The sequence below is a fragment of the Mesitornis unicolor genome, unplaced genomic scaffold (genome assembly GCF_000695765.1).
Source record: "Mesitornis unicolor isolate BGI_N332 unplaced genomic scaffold, ASM69576v1 scaffold8102, whole genome shotgun sequence".
Classification (NCBI taxonomy): Eukaryota; Metazoa; Chordata; class Aves; order Mesitornithiformes; family Mesitornithidae; genus Mesitornis; species Mesitornis unicolor.
Genome location: NW_010168451.1, coordinates 8,325 through 19,409, shown reverse-complemented (window position 1 = coordinate 19,409; position 11,085 = coordinate 8,325). Strand labels below are relative to the sequence as shown.

At 45.2% G+C, this 11,085-nt stretch overlaps 1 protein-coding gene across 1 annotated transcript in view; it reads right to left on the bottom strand.

Annotated features, from left to right (window-relative positions):
• POMT1 (protein-O-mannosyltransferase 1) overlaps window positions 1-10,177 on the bottom strand; it is a 13,103-nt gene extending 2,926 nt beyond the window's left edge. Inside the window, exons 1-15 of the mRNA XM_010179013.1 lie at window positions 10,054-10,177; window positions 9,237-9,380; window positions 8,831-8,937; window positions 8,190-8,240; window positions 7,691-7,837; window positions 6,601-6,712; window positions 5,789-5,854; window positions 5,126-5,219; window positions 4,521-4,676; window positions 3,807-3,937; window positions 3,463-3,558; window positions 1,996-2,088; window positions 896-992; window positions 712-804; window positions 65-185 (exon numbers count right to left, since the gene is read on the bottom strand). Coding sequence (XP_010177315.1) covers window positions 65-185; window positions 712-804; window positions 896-992; window positions 1,996-2,088; window positions 3,463-3,558; window positions 3,807-3,937; window positions 4,521-4,676; window positions 5,126-5,219; window positions 5,789-5,854; window positions 6,601-6,712; window positions 7,691-7,837; window positions 8,190-8,240; window positions 8,831-8,937; window positions 9,237-9,358 — 1,486 coding nt within the window. The 5' untranslated portion in view covers window positions 9,359-9,380; window positions 10,054-10,177. The remainder of the gene's footprint in view (window positions 1-64; window positions 186-711; window positions 805-895; window positions 993-1,995; window positions 2,089-3,462; window positions 3,559-3,806; window positions 3,938-4,520; window positions 4,677-5,125; window positions 5,220-5,788; window positions 5,855-6,600; window positions 6,713-7,690; window positions 7,838-8,189; window positions 8,241-8,830; window positions 8,938-9,236; window positions 9,381-10,053) is intronic.
• Window positions 10,178-11,085: the final 908 nt, after the last annotated feature.

Below are 11,085 nucleotides of genomic sequence, written 5' to 3'. Positions count from 1 at the left end.
ACATACACACAGTACCACCTTCCCCGTCACAGAAATTGGTTTTGAGAACACGGCCAAGACGTACTTTTCCCATATCTGTGCTCTTCTACGTTCCACACCATGCTCTGGTGGAAGCCTTTGGACAGCTTCTCTCCAACCACCTCCAGCTGCCTGTAGCCCCACTCAGGTAAAGATGCTCCACTGAGCTGAAAGTGAAAGACGACTGTAAATTTACAGTCCTGCCAACCTGAACTTCAGGGTGGCAGCTCCTAGGCCCTGCCTGAGCAGTGGATCACTGCAAGGGACTATGACGAAGTATGTGAGCAGTCACTGCACAACACTGTCTCAACAAATGCTACAGCTGTAAGTCAGGTATTCTGGCAAACTCTATGAAAGGATCCTTCACTATTCCAGCTGCTGACACATACTACACACAGACTCAGCATTCATTTCTAAGGCAGCATTTAAGGTCCAGTTGTGTACAGCAGTCACAACCTCTCAAGAAGCAGGACAGCTCTGCATGCTGAAAAGGAATGAAGTACGAGTATGACTACCTGAAACACACGCTGCCCTTTTATCACATTGAGCAAGCTTATTACTTAGTTTTCTTTACATAACTGGTTATTTGTTTTAGTGGTTTAGGCATTTTGGAGCAGAGAGATTCGTAGTTTATGAGATTACGAGAACCACACAGAGGAAAAGCTATAGGCAAATAAACATAAATCTACTTGCCTTTAGCACTGCAGAGGTGTTCACATGAACAAACCTCACTTCTGACAGAATAGTCTTCCACACGTCTGTGTCAGACTCCCGATTTACGATCTCCTACAACAGAAAGACGCCTTTTGATCATCGTGTTGTCTCAGCTGTTTCTGCTGCAACATGATGAGCTCCTCCCTCTCCTTTGACCACTCACCACTCTCCAGAGGTTCTGTGCTGGCATGGAGATGTTATAATCAATATAGCAGGAAACTTCTTGGGAGTGGGGGCTAAGGGGGGCAGCAACATCATGCCTAGAAGACAAAGTAAGATCCTCCAACACCATTTCCCAAATTCATATAAAAAGTAAACCCATAAAGGTATTGAATTGTCTTAGACCAGATTCAGTAATAAGGCAAAACCAAGTAGCTCATTTCGACACATTGCACTGTCTACTCTGAAAGAGAACGCTCCTCGCTACCAAGAGCTGCCAGGAGCAGGCTCAGAGGAAGCCAATACAGATGCCTGCTATGCCAGGCTGAAGAACAAGCACTGATTGTGACAAACAGAGACGCTGTTCACTGAGGTTTCCAATAATGAACAAATTAAGTTTGGAAAGGACATAGCAAAAAACCCAAGCTCAGAACAACCCCCCTCCTAATCTTAGTGACATTCAAGTACAGGCAGACACCCTTTGGGAAGCAGTCAGGAGGCAATTTCATACTGCAGTCTGCGCAAAACAGGTATTTGTGGCAATCAGCCACAGCACACCAGATTGTCCAACACATCTTCCTAACTTTCAGAGCATCCCTCTCACGCAGGAGCACGCCATCAAAGTCAGGGGAGTTGACTCTGGGTTAAGAGTCACATAAAATATGCAATATCTGCACCTGCCTGCAGCAGAGACAGCGAAGGGCAAGGATGAAGACTCGCCAAGGAGTCTGTGCATTTAGGAATCTACAGACGATTGTGAACTGCGAACATCGGTGAAACCACCACCAGCCCCTCTAAAGGCCACTAGAAGAGACCAGAAACAGCCAAGAGCCACCGCACAGTTCGTAATTAGTATCAAATCCCACTGCCAAGTGATCTGCAAAAAGTAAATAAGCCTCTCTCTCAGTCACAGGGCTGGTTTATGTAACTAACCAAGCACATGAGGTCTCTCCTAGCCCCACCATTTTAAGAATTCATTAATAGGCAGTTTATAGAACATCTGAATGCGAGGGTCACAGTGCTTCAACCCCTCAACAGTTATTCTGAGACAACAAAGCAGGAGCCAGCAGGCTCGGCAGAGCAGAGGATGAGGAAAGGACTTACGTGTTGAGATACCGAGTCGTGATGCCGTGGACCAACTGCACGATGTGTCCATGCCTCACAGGACGGGGTGGGTTACTCACCACCAGCTGCTGCCTGGTGGAGTGACACCCAAGAGGAAGTCGTTATATTCTTATTTATATATAATGCAACCTTGTCATGACCAAACTGTTAGGTCAAGAAGCTGTAGGCAGGGACAGACATTTAGGCAGTAAGACAAGAAATTAAAGCAATCTATAGATTGTACCAGAATGGAAACAAAGCTTGTCAAGGCAAAGGTGAGACAAGGGCAGAATGACTCAGAGGATCAGTAACGGGATACTGACACCCCAGCCATTAGGTCAGTGGTCTGAATCTAGGTCAACCAGGAGCAAGTTCAGATTATTCCCACCACATAGCTGTTTGGTGGCTTCTGTGAAATGAGTAAGTGCTCCAGTGAGGTCTGACAGGTGTTCGTAGTACAACTGATGTCACTTTTGACAGAACTATAAAAGAGATCAATGACTATCTCCACCATGAAGGCCAAACTCTCATCTTGCTTCTGGACAGGTCTAAGGCATGCTGTGCCAAGGGGGAACACTGCAGTTCACCTAATTGCTGCCTACTCTTCTAGAGACGGATTTCACATCCTCCAGGGCACACAGGAGTCTTGAGTTTGAAGAATTTTAAGAAGATGCTGGGTTTCTGTGGTTCTGGTAAGAGTCCCTGCTTGAAAGGGTTGCGCTATAAACAAACTTTCCAGTGTGGACATGATTTATAATGGCACACAGTCCTTCTGTTAAAACTCCTTATACAGTTCCCAGAGTAACATAAGAAACTTTAAAAAAGCAGCTTTTTGATCAGTACGAAATGATATCATACAAGGGCTTTTACTGGAAAAACTACTGGCAGGAGTCCTGCTCCTCACTGACAGTTACCATGGCAAAACGCTTCAGCACAAACCAGGCCTCAGGCACAGGCACCCACTTTGAATCCCTCCCGATGAGGTAAAGTCTACAGCTCATCCCACACTTTAAATACAAAGAAGTACTCATTCTGCAAAAGTGATTTCTACTCTCTTCTGAGGCTCATGCAAGTTTGATAACACTCACCAAGGCACTCTGATGTCACAGCTCTCACACTTCAAAAAGCAGAACTTCCCTTTCATGTAAAGCACCTGAAGAGTTCCCACAGGTCTCCTGAGTCTTTAAAGTTCCCCTTGTGCACAGCACAGCCCCCGTCCTGGCAGGAGCAGTTCAGACAGAATTTCAGAGTCCCCAGTAATGTTTTTACCATATTGAGGAGGATTGTGCAAAGAGCCACCCTTACCAACTCTGCAGCTGAAATTACTTGCTCAGGATCACATATGGCCTCTATGCCTATAAGCAGCAAATAGTTGTGTCCAATCTAATCTATGCCCTGTATAGGGTTTGGAAGCTTACAGAAGCTATATTTACAGTATCTTGGCATTTAAATCTCTTGCATACTCACATTCCAGGATCTTTGACAATCCACCAGTTGTTCACATCCTTGAAGGGATAGCAGGTCACCTGCTGTTGATGGGAACTACCTCGGCCATTCTCATACCTGTACATAAGGTTAAAAAAACCCCACAGGTGTGTAACAGTACACTTCTGTGCTCAATGGAGTCATAGCAATACAAACCAGCACCAGATTACTGACTCCACTCCTACAGGGCACAAAGAATCTGTACATGTGCAGTGTGCTCTAAAGGATTAATAAAGAGATTGCCAGGACCCAAACTGAGATATCTGGACTGGCAGGTGAAGAACCAGAGCATACTTTAACAATACAGACCAAACCAGATTCCTCACCTGATGGGATAAGTATTCGTGTGAGAATGGAGCCAGCACTGCATGGGCTTGCCCAACACGTTCCGCAGAGTAATCTGAGAGCCATAGGCCACCTCTAAGGGCTGACCCTGAGTGATTCGAGCCAGCCCACCCTGAGAAGCATAATGAAGCATAAGTGGAAAGAAGCAGCAGCAACTCAGAGGCAGTTTAAATTCTATTAAGAGTCACCTATCATTTTAACATAGCAGTATCTTAGCACAATGCCTTCTCATTTGCTTGTATCTACAAAAAATCAAGTCTTGCAGCACCATACTCAGCAGATAGTAAATATATCAAAGCCTGAAAGACTACAGGATATTCGGGAATATCCCTAAAGCCATGCTGTTCTAAAAGACAGACTAAGCACTCTTCTACAGAAAATCATACTGCTATCCTGTAGTCTACAATGTCATCACTTAAAGAGTTCAGCACTGTATCTACTTCTGTGGAGTTTCTCGTAGGAAGGGGAAAATCTTGTTCTTGGTTCACTGGGAAAAGCTTTTTATCTGTTATTAGGATTTCAGTCATTATTGCTTCATCTTAAAGCAGTATTACAGCAGCAGTGTAGTTAAATGACATGGAAGGAATAAATACGCAAGATCAAAGGAACAAGATTGCACTTCTAACAGTGAACAGAAGACAGATTTCTCCATCTTCTCCCCTAATAAATTAGTTTCATGACCACATTGTCTTTACCTCTAAGCTGGCTTGGAAAGCACTCGTCATGATCTGGTCATGAGGCCCAGAGCGATACAGCAAGGTCAAGTGAACATAGAAGAAGGAGAGGTACATTGCCACCGGGATGATGATGAGGGCCAGGCCCCTAGCTAAAAAGTGGCACATCAAGGAAACCTAGAAGAACACCGAGAACTCAATGGTTTCATGCTCCACATGTTAAAAATATTTAAAATACCAGTGCACTTGGCTCATTTTGTTTGTCTTTTTAAGTTTTCCCAACCACCCTCATTCAGCCTCATTTCATGGACAGCTGGATAACTTCCCATGAGGATTTGATCTGGAGCCAGCAGGAGGTCTGTGAGACAGCATAGGTTTTGAGCCACAGATCACCAGGACATGGATAAGAGCAGAAACACCAGTCACACACACATGCTTATCTTAAATTTAACTCTATCTTCAGTGGGAAACTGCTCTACGACATGAGGGTTTGCAGACTACGACAAGGAATTTTAGTACAAAACCCATCTACAGACACCATCGTTATCTGTGGGCTTGCAAGGCTCCTGATTGGCTCCTGTACTGAAAAGTGACATGTAACATGTTTTGCGTGTTGTGCTACCTACATTTGAGAAGTTCTGGTCTCCTATCATGTGCCAGAAGTGGAGTCCTGCAATGGTCAAGAGCAGCATATAGGTAAACAGGCCCATATATTTCACTCTGAGAAGAAAGTGCATAAAAAATGAAGTTAAAAACTACACAGTTACCTAATACAAGACATAAACATTCGACCTATCTCTTGAACAGGATGCATTAAAGTCCAGGGACTCAGATCCATGACAAGTTTGGTATAACAACATAAATAAGCTTCAAGGCTTTAACATCAGAAGATACCATTTGTTTGCCAATTACATTAAATTACACCGTCACAGAGAACCTTCTTGGTAACAAGGTGGCAGACCACAAAGCACAGAGTCCTAAATTCAGACTTACTGAAGCTTGAGGCAACTAGGAGGGAGAGGCAAAATGTGGATGCTAATTTATAACACAAAGCCACCTCCGAGAAATGTGCTTAGTTCTTCCCAGGACAGTACCCTCTAATGCCTGGCACTGCCTACTGCAAATTGACATCCTCTCTATGGAAACAATCTAACTCATCAAAAAGTCATGGAAATGTCTGCTCAGAACAGCACCAAGAGTCACTCTTCAAAATCCAAAGCCTCACAGATACCTCAGATGGCAGGCAGGAAAGTCAGCTTACTAAAACAAAGTAAGGCGTCATCGCTTACCCAACTGCACAAGAACAAGCTACTCCAGTCAACAGAAGCCAAAACCACCAGCTTCCAGAGAAGGACCTTAAATAAAAGGACAAAGAAAAGGATGTTCTGGTGAGAGCTGGGCACCTTCTTAGGATCCTGAATGCAGGTAATTTAACTTGAAAAAAAATTGCAGGACTCCACTACTCCTTACTCTACTCAGAGGTATCTCATTGAGAACCTCCCATGCCACCGACTCTCAGCCCTGACCTACAGGGTGTTGTTAAATGTGCTTCTCTGTGCCCTGAAAAGCAAAACTGAATGCTACCTGCCTTCTGACACTACAGATAAAAGAAATGTATTAGATCACTTGCTGGGCTCAGTTTAAAGATTATTTTACTCTACTGAAGATTACTCAGTCCTCTGCAAGGATCAGAGAACATGTGAAGTTACAAGAAAAGAGACAAAGATTTCTAAATTCAGTGCCTGTAAACAGTAACAAAGGAGCATTAAGTGACCTTTTATCATCAGTGTTTCTGTGCACAGAAGGAAACTTTCCAATTAAAAAATCTAGGTGGGCAAAGGAATGCTCCCAAGAGATTTTATTTTTATTATAAAATAAAAAAATACAATCTTGCTACCAGTTAAAACAGTCTTTAACACTGCTCAGAAAAGAAAAATTCTGGGGGAGTCATACGAGAGGTCAAAGCATTGGATTTTACAGACAGATGAAGTGAGTTGCAGAACGGTGAAGTGATTTACAAAAAAAAAACAACCTGCACGGCCTGTGACAAGAAAAAACATCACAACTATATCCAAAAGGATGGGAAACAATGCAGCTTTACCTCTGCCTTTGTAAATTGTAGAACTTCAGGTAGGACAAAACTGCAAGTAGTATGAAAAAAATCAATATTGATTCCAGGAGCATGAACTTTGACTGAGTGATCAAAGAGTTCTCTGTTGGAAAAGAGAGACAGATAAAATTAGAGAAACTTATCTATAGGCAAGTGCTATCTCAGACAATCACATTATCCAACAGACAGGACTGCCAATTCATTTGCAATCTTACTGCCTGTAATAGGGAGGAGTTGGGTTTAAAGGGAAAAAAACCTTCCAGCAAGAGCAAAGTACACAGCCATAAATGTCTCTAAGGCCAAAGAGGTGGGCAAGCAGTAAAGTCTGGCAGATAAAGATGCTGTGCTTGTCTAGAAAGGCAAATAAAATCAATGCTGGTAAATCCAGAAAGGTGTTTCTCCAGGTGAAGAGAGTCAAGGCAATGACCCCAGCAGGCAACGAGGACGATGACAAATCTTCAAGAAAGGGAGCTGCTTTGTGCAGGACTCCTTGAGCCCGAATCAGAGCAGTCAGTAGCTAGGAGAGGCTTCTCTTATCAGACTGCTAAAAGGTTGTTGAGAGGCGCTTTCCCTTTCAGGCAGCTGCCAGCAGACTCTCAGAGAATAAAAATGGAGTTTTACACACCAGAACACTGTCAGATCACGGTGCTAAGGACGCATACTGGTTGCCTGCAGTTTGGAAGTGAAGTAATTTGATGAGCTCCGATTGTACACAGGGTTATCCTGCTGTTAAAAATCAGTATGTTCTAACTCATCTTGTAAACCTCTGAGGAAAAGAGTATGGGCTTCTTTGGATGCAAGAAACGTGGTTTTGTGTGAGGCTGTTAAGGCTGCCCACTTTGCTTAGTAATGAAAGGAACATATATAAAGCCTCGGCCTAGAATGGCAGCTTGCTGCAGAGGACAGAGGGGATGTGAGATGCTCAGCAGAGACTGACACAGGCCAGGGCTGAAAGTGAGTCCCAACGTGTTGTTAGGATTTTGTGGGGAGGTGCTACTCCAGCCTTTTACACACCCTAAAAATTCCAAAGGGGAAAAAGGACCCTTCTCCTCCTGTATAAGGCCCAGGGGAAGAATCTTACCTATGAGAATCAGAAGAGCAGCTCCAAGTGCAGCACAGTGGGAAGACTGCAGTTCTACCAAAATCTGGTATGCTAAAGGCACACAGAGAGCACCAGCCAGTGCTGGCAGGAGTCGCAAGGACCAAACAGGAATGTTCATACTATATTCTGAAACAAAGACAACAGTGATGCACAAATTTGGGAACTATTAATTGCAGAGAAGATGGATCAATACAGAACTCCTTATGACTACAAAAAGTTGCTGAATATAACTCCTTCTCTCACTAATTTATTGTCCATCTTGTACTGCTTAAACTATTTTAACTGATTCAAAAAATCTGTGCTGTGGAATCCCAGTGCCTTAAACTTCTCTTACAGACCTCTAGAAGACTTGTTTAGGAGGAGAAATTAAGGTGTCAGATAAAGCATTATTTCCACTAGTCAGGCAAAAGGAATCTGTCAGCCTTTGAAATACTGCTTATTTTCTCAAAATAACGAGACAGTTAAAATCAGCTCTTACCAGCTCCAATCCTGTTCCATAAGAAGTTTCCATCAAATCCTCCTAAGTAACCTGCAACATAAGCAACAATTCAGAAATTCCAGTCTCAAAACAAGTATAAAAACTGATGCTAAGTTGGCCCTGGAGCCATTTCCTAAACACACAGCTTTTGTATGCATGAATGGCCTCTCTCCCAAAAGGGTCCTTTCGTACTGTTTTGCAGCAGCATTTGATAACGTGCAGAGGCACAAAGACTATAAATTGGAAACAACAGATTCTCAGGGACAAAGTTACATCTATATTTAATCTCCTTCCCATACGGACACTTCTATGTTGTGCATATCTCAGCTACAGAAAGGAGCTCATGCCTGAAAGTCTGCTTGTTGCCTGCTATTTCTAGTCATTGGCAGTTTTCCTCTTAACTTTCTCTTTATCCAAAGGGTTGGATAATAATGAGGTAACAGATACACGACTCTGTCACCTCCCCAGTACTCATGCAGTAGTCCCCTAACAATACTAAATAATGGAAATCCTAATTCTCTACACAGCAGAATCTTGTGCTTTTCTCCAGCAACAGGATCTGACATCTCTTTTCTGACCAGCACTTCTCTCTTTCACAGCAACAGGCAAAAGACACTTGCCAATTTCAGGAGACGCCCTACCTCCCAAAGCCAGCAGCATATGGCCAAAAGGTGGGCCACTGTCATCCACAAAGAAGATCCTCTTCATGTAGAGCGAAACAAATTGGCCATAATAAACTTCATCGAAACTGAAATACAAGAGGCAGAAATATGTCAGATCTAACTGGAAGTATTCTGCAGGCTATAGGGATACTAAGAAAAGAAACACCCATTTGTTGGCAGAAAGCTAAGAATACAATGAAGCACAGTTGCTTTGCCCCTTTACCTTCCCCTCGGGAGTTTCTATTAGGGAAACACTAGCACCATATTTATAGAGGCTGACATCAGGCAAGCTCTGCACTTCCACTCCTGCATTCTTATTCACAAACGTTTTAAGAACAGAAGTCTCGTGTTATCATTCAAGTAGTAAATAAAATATTCTACTCACACTACAGCCCGTGGATAGGAAAGTCCCCAAAGACGGCTTATTAATCCCATCACAGTCAATGCCACGAGGTTCATATTTATCTCCACAGTAACCACAACTGGCTTCTTCAGAAATGCCAACATCTTGACAAAGGTCTGTCCAAACCTGCGGGAGTAAATGCAGAAGAGCAGCAGTCACACTTTTGCTCAAAGTTAACCAAAGATCATTTGACAGAAAGCAACGCACCACTACTACCAACTCATGGTAACTGATCTTCCAAAGTTCTCTCACTTTCCACACGTATGTGTTTCCTGCTGTATCTAATGGAGTAACTGTAAAAATGAAGTTACCAAACTAACATATTTAACTTTTCATCTGCCCTACTTCTACCTGCGTACGGTTCTCAGTCATCAATAGTAAGCTAGAAACTTTCCTTATTCTTACACTGGTTCTGCAGAAACACAACAACTTCATTCAAACCTATATTCTGCTTTGTGCTAAGCAAACCTGCCAGCCCAAATTCTGATGCTAGCAATAGGCAAACCACATGCTCAGGCACCAGGCTGCTTAGGTAGCTTTAAAGAAAATAAAAAGAGTTACTTCCTTGCAAACTGAGTGTATTTCTTGGAGGGGTGAGGGGACAGGACAGGAGGTAGAATCAGCAAACATCCTCTGTCTTAAAAAGCCAGCAATTGGAGCACGGGTGTAGGTGCTGCAGGGTTCTAGCGCAGCCTAGAGGGGAGCGCTGCAGGAAGCAGGACTGAACTCCACTCCTGTAGGCAGAACTGCTAAAAGCTAGGTCAGAAAACAGTAGAGAATCAGTGTTGTGTATCCTCACCTCAATATGACTGAAAGTTACTGGAATAAATCCATCTGCATGGCTTTGATCAAAGGAGAACAAAGCAAGATGTGAGCACATCACCACCATCAAGTGCAGTGCCGCTGTCCTTGTTTCTCACTACCTACAAAACACAAGTGTGGTTCAGCTGCACACTGCCCCACGAAACAGACTTTTAAAGAAGCTCCTTGCCAAGCTGCACTTCCCAACAGCACTGGGGACAGTACACCACCGGCCCAGCTGCCCTGAGACAAGGGCAGGCCATCACCTGCACCCCGCTATCACCTCACCGGCCCTGGGACTCCAAAGAACACCCTGATGGAAAGGACCCTGCAGCACGGGCAGGACCTGAACCGTGGAGCAGGACGGCAGCACTACTTGCTCCCCAGACCTCATACACTTCCTCAAGGAACCGCTAAGCAAACCAGGCTTTGGATCCCCCTCTGTGAGCCCTGCAAAGGGCTGCAGGACCACTGACCACCCAGGCCTCACCCTTGAAAGCTAGAGGGTAAACAAGACGCACCAACCGCCCTGATCCAACGCTGTACTCCACCCTGAGCGGCTTTTTTTTGGGGGGGTGTAGGACACCTACCCTGCCACCAGGCCTCCCGCCCTCCCTTCGAGGAGGACCAGCGGGGCCACCGGCCACCCCCCACCAGGCCTGGTGCCCCTCCTCGAGCCTCAGAGCGGGCAACGGCGCCACCACCTCGCCGTCAGGCCTTGTGGGGGGGAGTGGGGCCCCGGGGCCCCCCAGCCCCTCCGTGCCCCGGGAGAGGCGGCGGAACCGGGACCCCCCCCGGCCCTGAGGAGATATCACCCCCACTCGTCCCGCTCACCAGGGCGGGGCGGGACAGCCCGCGCTCCTCGCTCCACCCCCTGCCCCGCGGCGCCGGATGTGACGTCAGACGCACGCAAGGGCGTGAAGGCCGGGGAACAGGAAGGGCTCCGTCGTGTTGCTGTGGAAACGCCCGCTTGTGGTGACTGCGTCCAGGCCCCGCTCGCAACGGCGGCCGTGAGGGGACCCCACGCCGG